Genomic DNA, 13,146 nt, shown 5'->3' on the forward strand with positions numbered 1-13,146 from the left:
CTAAAAATAAATGGGATCAGGTTTGTAAAGGGCTTAAAGCAGTACCTGGTATAAAGCACTGTAAATAATAATCCTCATCACCTATCTCAAAAGGCTACTTTGGTGACTTTATTCGCCAAGCACATGTACAAAACTTTGCCAAATATAATGTATACAGCATTAGACACTGTAACTTAAATGAATGTTTGTTATTTATGATTTACCCTGCCAAAAATGAAACACAGTCTGTAAATAATCAGTTTTTGAGATTTGTGTTTCTTGGCAGTTGGAGCTCAGCCAGCTGAGCACCTGAGGTGTCACACCCTCAGGGAACACCTTTTATCACCGTGGGTGTCATCAAGGATTGATAAATAGGCAAGTTTCCCCAAGAGTAAATGCTTCTTTGTTTTTCTACGTCTAAGGAGACTATGGGTAAATGCTGAAGGAAAGTCTCTCTCATGGGTACCTAACTGTGGAAGTGGCTGCAAAAACCAAAAGCTCCTATTTGGCCTCGGGGTAGACAAGCTCAGAGCCGGAAGTTTTACCTGCCTGGTGATAATTGCAGTGAGCTTCAGTTGCTTCCCCGCCAATTTGGCCACTGCACACTTGCACCTTGAGTTGAAGGCACTGTTTTCCCTATTTCCTTCTTTGTCCGAATTAAGAACACCGGAAAAATCACAGAAAGAAATTCCTAGGTGGTTCTAACACCGGGACTGAGAAATCTGCGCAGATAAGACAGGCTTCGGGTGCTGCAACGAGACGCCCACTTGAGGCCGGAACCAACAGTGACCAAGTGTGTGCTTCAATGAGCTGCGGGCTCTTCCAAACGCTAACAGCACTGGACACCCGGTGTGCGCTCAAATATTTACCAAATAAATGTCTACACTGCACAACCTGTCTTGAGTCAAATGCATCCCAACCCAGAAAATAATCAAGCTATGTGATTATTATAGAGCTGAATCAGACTGCCATTTCGCAAATACAAAACCGATCTTGCTCATGCATCTACAGGAATAAAGATGGTTTAAAAAGAAAGCCTCTCGCGTTTTGTTTTTGATTTTCTTTTCAAGAACATTCCTCTGACTTTTACAATATGGACTTCACGATAGCGTCGGACAGCAGCAGAGCAAGAGACTTTATAAAGTCTCTTCCCAACGTTATTTGGAGGTAAACGGCTCCGGCCGCACTTTTCCGCGCTGGGGTTCAATCCTAGGTATCAATTTCAGGTCGGAGACGCCCCTTTTGGCCGTTCCCCTCACCTGGGGAGGTAGAAGGGGGCAACTCTCTTGGCCCCCTGTCCGCCTGTGCCTCAGAAATCTTGCGGAAGAAAAGAAAGGTGGTGATGGTGAGGTCACAGCCATTTAAAGATCCCAGGTCGGCGGAGGCAGAACCACTAAGCTGAGCGCCTCCGAATCTTTGCGAACCGCGCGCCTGGCACCCAAGCACTCAGCCCGGGTCGCGGCGGCGGCGCGCGCACGCGCACTCCGCGGCCCCGCGCCCGCTCCTCAACATTCCATTCCACGTGTTGCTTGTTGTAGGCGCCACAGGTTCCCCACCTGCGCTGGGGCGCTCGGGCGGCCGCGCCTCTGCCGGCGGAGGTTGGAGAACCAAGAGGGCGGCAGGGCCCCGGCTCTCTGAGCAGTTCGCGAGGCGCTCGGGCTCACTCCTGACGCTAACTCCGCCTATTTAATCCCGGCGGCCCCCGCCCGCCCCTTTCGCCCTGGTGGTAGGAAACACTCCTGGGTCCAACTCGACGTGTCCGGAAAGCCTCGGTCAGTTTCCCTTTCGTTCTGCGGCAGTAGCTGCCAGCCGCTCAGCTCGTGCAGACCCGCGGGCGCAGCCGCCGAGAGTGAGGCGCCTGGGGGACCGCGGATCGCGCGGCGGGGCGCCCCCAGCACCATGCTGGACCCGTCTTCCAGCGAAGAGGAGTCGGACGAGGGGCTGGAAGAGGAGAGCCGCGATGTACTGGTGGCGGCCGGCGGCTCGCAGCGAGCGCCGCCGGCCCCGGCTCGGGAAGGGCGGCGGGACGCGGCGGGGCGCGCGGGTGGCGGCGCGGCCAGACCCGTGAGCCCGAGCCCCTCGATGCTGAGCGAGGGGCGAGACGAACCTGAACGGCAGCTGGACGAGGAGCAGGAGCGGAGGATCCGTCTGCAGCTGTACGTTTTCGTCGTGAGGTGCATCGCGTACCCCTTCAATGCCAAGCAGCCCACCGATATGGCCCGGAGACAGCAGAAGGTGAGTTACTTGCAGGACCCGGCGTTTCCAACCTCCACTTCTTCTTCCCTGAGCTTTTCTCCTGGTAAAACTGTGGGGCCCTTGCCCGCTGTCCTTCTGCAGGACACTGCGTTTTTGTTACTCTTGGAGGGCAAGGGAATCTTTGGGTGTGTGTGTCGGGGGTATAGTTTTTCAGCCCGCCGGGTATTCGGTTGCCGCGGACGCGCCTTCTCCCCCACGGTTGGCAGAAGCGGTCAGCTTGGCAACTATGGGGCCGATACCGGCCCGGCTGTGCGGCTGCTGCACCCGGCGGGCTCGGCCCCGGCCGGATCCGGACGCAACTCCTATCAACTTTAATTTCAAAACAGCGGTGGTGCATTCCTGTCCACTTCTGCTAGAGCAGGGCTTTACCCTGGATATGAATGAGTGTGGGATCTTCTCTAGGGAGAAGGTGTAGAAATGTTCCCCTAAAACAAACCTAACCTGACAAGTTTTCCTGTACTGCTGTACAACTAGGACATCAAATCCTAAGGCGGAATAGTGTGCAGCTTAAAGAGAGTGGCTGTGGGTTAGTAATGACTAGTCCCGGCAGGCCTTAATGAAATACGCTATTGATGAAAAGTCGGATTGGTTCATGACCACTTCAAAACAACGCACTACACACCCCCGCCATTCCCAAAGAGGTAAGGCATTCGTTTCAGGTGAAATGCATGCCAACTTTAGTTTTGAAACAAGACCCCCAGGAGTCCAATTTTGTAGCAGACAAAAGTAATGACTCAAATTGCCCTAATTGGGAATGTTTTCAATAGAAACTAAGAAACCCTCTTAATAGAATGTGAAGCTAGAAGGTTCCCTGGAAATCTGCACCAGTCGCCTTAGCTTGGGACAGGATATGAAGACCCAGAGAGACTGTAATTTGCCCAGAGCATGCCTGGTTGCACAGAGATTTGTTTTCTGAAGCATTAACCTCAGAATGTGAGGTATTTCTTAGAAATTTGGAGCACTTCTGAATTGACTTGTGAAAAACTGTATTTCCGAGTAAATGCAGTCTATACATTACCCTTCACCCCCATTTACCCAGCTTCTCTAAAACAAACCTAAACCAAGCAGCTGTTTTGAATAACTCTCTGGGCATGCTTATGGGATGATTCTGTACACCTGTAGACTAATTACCCAGACCCTTCAGGTGCCTAGCAATTCCCTGGTGGCTCAGATGGTAAAGCGTCTGCCTGCAGTGTGGGAGACCCGGGTTCGATCCCTGGGTTGGGAAGATCCCTTGGAGGAGGAAATGGCAACCCACTCCAGTACTCTTGCCTAGAAAATTCCATGGATGGAGGAGCCTGGTGGGCTACAGTCCATGGGGTCACAAAGAGTTGGACATGACTGAGTGACTTCGTGACTTCAGCTGCCTACGCCTCTAGGTAACTCAGTCACAGAATGCTAGAGCTGGGAAAGAAACCTTGGGATCCAGACAGGCCTCTCATTTTGAAGATGTATTTGAGTAACATTTCCTATTCCCTACACAACTGGCATGATCAGAGCCACCATTCCTGAGGTCAGTTTGGAGGGAGTGCCCCGTGGAGGTCTTGGAGCCTTCCATTCTGCTCTCAGGTGAGTACCACACTGTTCTCTTTTGCTTGCATTGGGTTGCACTGCAGTCATTCACGGCCTCTCAGCTCTGTAGGTCAAGTGACTTTCAACTTCAGTAACTACAATTATAACTAAATTTTGATGTATGTTGTTTAGTCATATTAAGTTTATGACTATCATCCAGTCTCCAGTACTTCCATTCATATTGCATTTAACCTTATTTTTGGTATTAAAGTATACAAATAACGTGTAATGAAAGTAAGACTATTCCTTCTGGAATATTATCACTGAAGATGCTTTTGCAAAAAGTCACTTGCTGGTAGCTGATTCTTACTGTGTATACTTGTTGCATTTTGTTAGTAAAACAAACACTCCCTTGCTTGTTCCAATAATACAGATTTCTCTGACTCCTCTTGTTTAAATAGAATGTTTTTCCAGAAATTATTTGAATTGGCAAACAGGTGCAGTCACAATACCGCTGAGGAAATAATTTTTTATAACATTATTCAGACGTCATCAAAAATAATTACAAACAGCAGAAAAAGAAGCAGAACTCTGTTTGTGTTCTGTGCAAGAACACTTGGAAATTTTTTTCCCAGATATTGAGCATTGAATGCTGTCAGATGAAGTTTTGCAAAGTATTCTTATTTTTAAGGGGGGAGGCCCCAAAACAACTTAAGTGTTTTCCCTTATTCAAAAAGCCCCACACTTTTTCTTTAAGCATGTTGCTTGCTGAAGGGAGCTGGAGTAATTCTTGGCAGTTGGGTTTCCTCCTAGGACAAAATGAAATGGAAATTTAACTATATTCCTGTGAATTTGATGCTCAAACCAAGAATTAATGCCCAAAACTTTGTCTTGAATTATACAGTTGGGTTATATAAAAGAAATGCCAGGATAATTGCAAAATCACTAATCCATTGTATATTTTTATTCTGTATCTTGAGGTAGTCAGACATCTAGTAAAAGGATTTAGTAGCTTACATTGTTGTCATTGAAGTGCCTATTGCTGCTTACTCACTCCTCCTAACTTGAGTATTTAGAAACAGAGAAATTGAGATCTGAAAGGGTCCTCATCTTTAAAAGAAGAAAACTAATCACAGGATGGTAGAAGCCTTATTCTGGCGGTCAAAGCTCTCTTGCTATTAGGTTGAGTGAGTTGGTTGAGTTTCTGTGAACCAGCTGAGCTGCAGTGATTTTTGTTTTCCTGCTTGGCTAAAATGGCCCGCAAAGCTATCAAGAGGTTGTATCCTTGAATTGAAAAATCGTAGTGGCATTAAACTCAGCTTACTAAGACATGACTGTCTTTGCTTTTGGCTGGGAAGTTTCAGCTTAGAATAATAATGGTGGTTGGCTTATGCCAGTCTAACTTAGGACTTCACAGAAAATTCTGGAAGTGAGTGTAGAGGAAACATTGACAAAGCTTTCACGAGGTGGTCACACCGCCTAGATGGTTCGCACATGATACGAATGTGAAGTAAGAAGCAGCCAGTGGCAGAATGACTTCAGTTGTGGCTAATGCTTTAGTCTCTGTTTATTCACATAATCTTTGCTCCGTCAGTTAACAGATAATGATGAACCTTGGATGATTCCAGATCATTGGTTAAAGGTGGAATCTGTTGAAACTAGGAAACAATAACAGATAATCCGTTATTAATAAAGGCAATTTGTCTTTGGACATCAGCTTTTACTTCATAAAGGCAGGTTGTCTTTGGAAAACATTGAGACCCTAAATGAAAAATACAGTCCATAGTGGTTTGAAGGTAGGGGAGAATCTGATGAACATAAAGACTGCCATAGAAGAGGTTAAGTATATTCCATAGTTGAGGGCTTACAGATCGCAGGCCTCAATTTATAAGAAATTTCAGGTGTGTATGCGAAGTTTTGGTTGTCCACTCCATAGGTTTCTAGTCAGTAAGTTGCTTTTTCATTATTAAATTTAGTGACAGATATTAAAGCCAACTATCTTAAACTAGACATAATGAAGAGGGAATTTAAAAGATTAAAATGGTACCTGATAACTCTCCATGGGATTCACATACCCATGTTCTTTGCATTTTTATGTGTCCCTGTAATCTTACTAAACTCCTTAAACCTCCTTATGTAATCACTCCCACCACTTTGCATAATTTTCCACACTAATGAAGTTTGAGAAATGTATACAAATAGTGTGAAATCGCAGATGGTGGGGAAGTCATCGCCTTTGGTAAAACTGATCAAGGAGAGAGCATCATGGAGAAATAGTATTGGGTGGAGTGACACATGGTGGGTTCTTGCCTACATGTCTCACATGTGAGTGTCAGACTACAATAAGTGGCTGCTTTTAGCCCTCTTTGGAAATGGGAGTATTTTCTGTGGCTTAAAAAAAAAACCCACAAAAACCGTTTCTCACTGCTTAGGTGATATCCAAGCTCAGGAAAAAAGCCAATTTCATGGAAAAAAACCAGCTGGATTTATAAACTCCAGAAATCACATACCTTATGCTAGATGTCATTGCGCCTTAGTGCTGTGTTGTGCCATCTTCAGGACCTAAGATACGACTGAGGCCTGGTGTATAAGAACCTAGTAAATGCTTGTTGGATACGTGAAGTGTCAGGTTTAGTCCATGTTTCAAAGACTTAGTGAGGTGTGTGGGCTTAGTCATTGCCGACTCTTTCCAACCCCATGGACTATAGCCTGCCTGGCTCCTCTGTCCTTGGAAATTTCCAAGAAAGAATACTGGAGTGGGTTTCCATTTTCTTCCTCTAGGGGATCTTCCTCATCCAGGGATCAAACTCGTCTCTTGCATCTCTTGCTTTGGCAGACAGATTCTTTATCACCCAGGCCCCTGGGAAGCCCCTCAGTGAGGTATAGGGAGAGGGAAAGAGTCGACTTCTCTTTTTCGAAATTAATCTTCCTAAACATGTTTTGAGACCTCTTGGATTCACCCTACCCTCCATAGTTCCCTGACCAGGGATTGAACCCAGGCCCCCTGCATTGGGAGCATGCAGTCTTTAGCCATTGGACCACCAGGAGGGTTACCCCACCCTCTCTGAAGAAAGCCATGAAAATGATAATACCTGCTACTGTATAACTAATGACTTCACAGGGGTTTTCCCAGTGCCACTACCAAATCCAAGGGGACAGGCAGTGTGGAAGCCCCATGATGTGCCTTTCTTGCTTGCAGGGTTCCAGGAGATACTGCTGCTGCTGCTAAGTTGCTTCAGTCGTGTCCGACTCTGTGCAACCCCATAGACAGCAGCCCACCAGGCTCCCCTGTCCCTGGAATTCTCCAGGCAAGAACACTGGAGTGGGTTGCCATTTCTTTCTCCAATGCATGAAAGTGAAAAGTGAAAGTGAAGTTGCTCAGTCGTGTCCGACTCTTAGCGACCCCATGGACTGCAGCCCACCAGGCTCCTCTATCCATGGGATTTTCCAGGCAAGAGTGCTGGAGTGGGGTGCCATTGCCTTCTCTGCCAGGAGATACGGTGATGGTCTAAAAAGCCCAGTCTCTCAGGGAGTTGGGATAATTCATGCTTTACTACTCAGGCTTTGGTTCTTTATGGGGCAAATACAAAAGGGATGGGTTATGTTGTTTTTGCTGCTTTTAATAATAGGGAGTACATTGTCCTGTGGGGTGTAAGTAGGAAACCACACATTAAAGTGAAACCTCGGACGGGACTTACACAGTATCTCAGAGAAAAAAAAGTGCTACTGGTTTCAACTGATTCATCTATTCCTCCAGAAGGTATCTTGGGACCGCAGCACTTAATTTGGTGGAATGAGTTGTGCTAATGAGAACTCAAATGGATTAAGTGATGTTGGAGTTTGCTTCTTTCAAAAATGAAATCAGCAGTAATTTCTGATATACATTGACTGCTTATAAAGTGAAATAAAATATTGTGTGTGTCCCCTCTTCAGTTTTAAATGGAAGCAGTTTCCTCCATTTCTACACTCACAAGATAAATAGCATAGCTTGTAAAGTCATTAAAGACCTTCAAAACAGAATTAAAGCCAGTTGCCAGGTTATTAAGTATGGGAATTATGAATGGAAAATCCCATCAGTTATAATTTTCTATGAGGCAAGCCTCCTGAGTTATTGTGCTGCTTTTTATGCATTTCAGATTAGGCCTTTTTTGGGAAAGAGGGTGGGTCTTATTGTCATGTGTTACTGCCATTTCAGTTTTTAGCCTAGGGGAAAAAATAAAACCTCATGATATCACATGCCAGCCTTCCATGTCCTTCACCATTACCTGGAGCTTGCTCAAACCCATGTCCATTGAGTCAGTGGTAACATCCAGCTATCTTGTCCTCTGTCATCCCCTTCTCCTGCCTTCAATCTTTCCCAGCATCAGGGTCTTTTCCAATGAATTGGCCCTTTGCGTCAGGTGGCCAAAGTATCGGAGCTTCAGCATCAGTCCTTCTAATGAATATTTGGGATTGCTTTCCTTTAGGATTGACTGGTTTGATCTCCTTGTGGTCCAAGGGACTCTCAAGAGACTTCTTCAACACCACAGTTTAAAAGCATCAATTCTTTGGCGTTCAGCCTTCTTTATGGAAAGGCAGAAAGATACAATTCCTTTTTTTTACAAAAACCAAAAAAGCAAAACTTGGGACTCTTCTTAGCTGCACGCTAGAATCATCTGGAGAGCTTTTTAAAACATCCTGTTGTTCAGATTGTACTGCAGACTAATTGAGTCAGTCTCTGGGGTTATAGTCCTGAAACTTTCCAGGTGATTCCAATGTGCCATCAGACACGAGATGCCCTGTTTTAAAGGGAAACTGCAGGGAAATGACTTCCAGCTTGTGTCTGTGTCACCTGGGCACGGTGGAAGTATTTGCAGTAGTGAGAGTGGGAGTATTTGCAGACTGCTCAGTAATTAAACCCATATTACACATGAAGGGAAAGGTAATAGGGATGCTCTAAGCAAGGAACAAAAAACACGTCAGTATTTTAGACTTCACTGAATCAATAGTGGGAGGGCAGTGCATATTTGGACTTTTAAAAGGTCTTTAATTTGATGAAATGCTGTAGACCATTAAACTGCATTAACAGTTGAATAATTTATTTATTACAAAACTATGGATAGATTGCCAGGTTTGGAACAGAACATACAACAGGGTAAACCTGAGTGTTTTTCATTAAAAAAATGAACTGGAAAACAGAATATAGTGAAATCTCAAGTTGGAGTTGACACTGAGCAACAACTGCCTACTTCCCAGTTGGCTCACTGGGATAGAACCCGCCTTCCAATGCAGGAGACACAAGAGACGCAGGTAAGATCCCTGGGTCAGGAAGATTCCCTGGAGTGGGAAATGGCAACCCACTCCAGTATTCCTGCCTGGAAAATTATATGGATAGAGGAGGGCTACAATTCATGGGGTTGCAAAGAGTTGGACACAACTGAGCATGAATGCCTGAGCGAATTTCACAATGATTTGCTCCTAGGAGAACATTAGTGGGTGGCATTTTTCTTCAGTGTGTATGCTAAGAATGTATATGGGTTTTGCAAAAAGTAAGCTTTAGAAGACATTCTCAAGTAATTGTTTTAAGTGAAGCAATTACAAACTAAGGACTTACCTGAGAGTGTCTTTATTTTTGTACTCTTTCCAAAATTCTAACATTAGGTGGACAGGTAAGGAAAGCCTCCATTTTCTTCAAACTGTGTAACTTATATCTTTGGCTCGCATTTGGGAGCCTTCGACTTTGTAGAGCGTCATTGATGCTTTGCTTTGCTTCTTGAGATTTTATCACATCACTTTGTAAACTTGATGGTTTGAATACTTTCATTTCATAACCTCCAAGTTAGTAATGAATTTTTATGATGAAAATGTTACTAGGGCAAAGGGTATGAATAATTAAAAGGCTATCTTTCTCAATCTGATAGCTGAGATGATACTCAATTTGCTCATTTCTGATTGCTTGGGGGGATGAATGTATATGATCTGATATCCTCTTCCCACTTTTCTATTGAGATCATGGTTTTACTTATTAATGTGTCCCCTTCATCAGTATGTTGAAGATAGTGTTCCTTTGGGGAGACTGTTTATGTAGTCTGCCTTTCATTTTGTTTTTAGATATAGTTCAATTGATCTTTAAGTTTCTTAAAAACTTATTTCTCATTTATGTTCTTAGATAATCAATTTCCCATTTAGAATTAAAGTTTGAATCAAGGAGTTGACTTTGCTTTTTTCCCCAAATAGCTCAGCTATTCTTGAAGCCTAGCTTTTGATTAAGCTTTATTTTCATTACTAAGGTGTTCAGTTCAGTCGCTCATTTGTGTCCAACTCTTTGTGACACCATGGACTGCAGCACGCCAGGCTTCCCTGTCTATCAACAACTCCCAGAGCTTGCTCAAACTCATGTCCATCCAGTTGGTGATGCCATCCAACCATCTCATCCTCTGTTGTCCCCTTCTCTTCCTGCCTTCAATCTTTCTAGCATCAGGGTCTTTTCAAATGAATCAGTTCTTTGCATCGGGTGGCCAAAGTATTGGAGTCTCATCTTCAGCATCAGTCCTTCCAGTGAACACCCAGGACTGATCTCCTTTAGGATGGACTGCTTGGATCTCCTTGCATTCCAAGGGACTCTCAAGAGTCTTCTCCAACACCACAGTTCAAAAGCATCAGTTCTTCAGCGCTCAGCTTTCTTTATAGTCCAACTCTCACATCCATTCATGACTACTGAAAAAAACATAGCTTTGACTAGATGGATCTTTGTTGGCAAAGTAATGTCTCTGGTTTTTAATATGCTGTCTAGATTGATCATAGCTTTTCTTCTAAGGATATTTCTAATTTTATTATACTGTCAGTGTGGCTCACAGAGCTATTTCACTGTATCTAACTAGTATTTTTACATTACAAATTAGTGTATATATATAGTCTGACTTTAAGATGTAAAGTTTTCATCTAAATCAGCATTATTGTAGTAACCCTTCCTGTCTGGTCATCTTTGCAGTAACTAAATTATCCTATAATTATGTGGACAGCTGACCTTTGAACAACATAGGTTTGAGCTGCACAGGGCCCATCTGTGCACAGTTTTTTCAGTAGTAAACACTGCTGTACTACCTGATTTACCATTGGCCTATGCAGAACCTCGGATATGGAGGATTGGAGAGTTGGCGTGCTGGTTATAATAATGTGCTGATTTCAACTGTGCCAAGGGTCAGTGCCCCTAAGCCCAGCATTGTTCCAGGGTTGACTGTATTTTCAATTTATCTTGCATTTCTAGAAGTATTCATGAATTTTAATGCCGGATTCTTTATATACTTAGGAATCTTTATACTATTACCAGTGAAAAGTAACTCTCTTTGATTCATAGTGTGTTGAGTAAAATTTCTATTCAATGTTTTATCCAATTTTAGCACTGAAACAACTTTCTGTTGAGTTTATCAGATATATTGTAGGTATCCTTAATACATACACATCCACACTCATACATTCACCTATATATACTTACAAGCATTTGTGTACACATTATTTGCATATGTATGTATGTGGGCTTCCCTGGTGGCTAAGTCAGCAAAGAACCTGACTGCAATGCGAGAGACCTGGGTTTGATTCCTGGGTTGGGAAGATCCGCTCGAGGAGGGCATGGCAACTCACTCTAGTATTTTTGCCTGAAGAATCCCCGTGGACAGAGGAGCCTGGCAGGGTACAGTCCATGGGGTTGCCAAGAGTTGGACATGACTGAGCAACTTTGCCTTCCTTATGGTTGTGCTTAATGTATTGATTCACTGGGCAGAGCACACTTGTTTTAAGAGGCTGTGTCTCCAATTTTCTTCATGGATTTTGAAGCTAGTGGACATTCCTCTGAAGAGCAGGCTTTCATTTTATATTTAGTCTCTGGTGTTTTTACAAATTTTATGGATCTGTATATTTTACTGGAAGATGGGAAAAATTAAATTCTGCCATGAAACCTGTATTCTTACTATTTTAACAAATTTAGGGAAATATATTCCAAATCTTATTTAAGGAGATGAGAATGTTATTTTGGTTCTCTAGAAAAATGCCTAAGACTAAAATGCTACTGTAGTCAAAGCCTTACAAAATACTTAATATCATCAAGAGCAGTTCTGAAATATAACAGGGTGAATCTAACCTACATTTATGAGCTCTGGTTTCCTTAACCAGAAGGATTGTGTATATTGTTGGGCAGTGGTTAAGTAAGGAGACTGAGATAAAACACATTCTTGTTATTCTATCTCTGCTTCAACCAGGGTCACACTGCTTTTACATATTAGAACTACACACCTAAAATGACAGAAGGGGAAGATGAACTGTCTAATTATGAAAAATTTGTAATCTGAGTGTAAAATTCCATAAGAATTTCGAGAGTTTGATCACTGTGCCCTAGAATCCTAGGCTTTCGGTTTTATTTTTCCCTTTAATTTCCTTATACATATTTGAGACAAGTGAAGAAGGATGTATGGTTAAATCCAACACAAATCTAATCGGTGAGGTGTGGAATCTGTGGTCCTTCAAATAAATAGAGATCAAAGGACAGTTGTTTGGAGCTTAGTGGAAAGATTTGGTTTCAGAAGGTAAACTTGAAAACTGTCCTGTGGATAGTAATCAAAGTCATGAGCACAGCTGTGGCCAAAATAGAATCCAGTAAAGAGGTTTTAATGACTTAGTCTTAAAGAACTTCAGGATTTAAAAGATAGGAGGGAAGATTGAATTGGCAAAGGAAATGAAGGAATAGCCAGGTCTATAAGAAAGATAGGATGACCTTTGTCAGAGAAACTAAGAAGAGCTGTTTCAATAGAAAGAGGTAGGAAACAATGTTGGATGTTCAGAGGTCAAGTGTAATAAGATAGGGATTGAAAATGTTAATTGAATTTAGCAGTATGGAGATGACCACAGTATTGCAACTCAGAGCTGAATTTCACAGCCCAGTTTCTCAAATGTTGATTTCTAAACTATATTTTGTATGCTGAATTCACATCTGATGAACAGCTTGAGTTGTCACACAGTGACTTTGCCACACAAAAGGTTCAGTGTTTGCATAGACTGTTTTGTGCGGGACACTGTACAAATATAAATGTATACATGTACATGCATATGTACTTGTGCTTTTGTTTTATAGAAGTGAAATGAAAGTCATTAATGATAAACCTGGATTTCAAATATGGAACAGTTGAGACAGATCACGAAATATGCTGCAACCAGCAAATCTTTGATATTAGTTGGGTACTTAAGTTTAGCTGTTCATCTGTTTTGAATGAAATGATCTCAGCATTTGTGCAAAGGCTGGAATATGTAGAAAGTGGGATACAGGACTTTCATAGTGGGATACAGGACTTTCATGGTGGTCCAGGGGTTAGGATTTTGAACTCCAAATGCAGGTTCGATCCCTGTTTAGTGGACTGGATCCCACATGGC

The 13,146-nt window shown here is 43.1% G+C and overlaps 1 protein-coding gene across 19 annotated transcripts in view; it reads left to right on the forward strand.

Annotated features, from left to right (window-relative positions):
* Window positions 1,516-13,146, forward strand: part of CADPS2 (calcium dependent secretion activator 2) — a 569,431-nt gene continuing 557,800 nt past the window's right edge. For 13 of the 19 annotated variants that reach the window (XM_013963417.2, XM_013963426.2, XM_013963427.2 and 10 more), the window contains exon 1: window positions 1,517-2,214. In XM_013963417.2, coding sequence (XP_013818871.1) covers window positions 1,879-2,214 — 336 coding nt within the window. In that variant the 5' untranslated portion in view covers window positions 1,517-1,878. Of the gene's footprint in view, window positions 2,215-13,146 lie in introns of all 19 variants that reach the window. The other 6 variants (XM_018046978.1, XM_013963420.2, XM_013963421.2 and 3 more) reach the window with 2 other exon arrangements.

The sequence above is a fragment of the Capra hircus genome, chromosome 4, assembly GCF_001704415.2.
Source record: "Capra hircus breed San Clemente chromosome 4, ASM170441v1, whole genome shotgun sequence".
NCBI lineage: Eukaryota > Metazoa > Chordata > Mammalia > Artiodactyla > Bovidae > Capra > Capra hircus.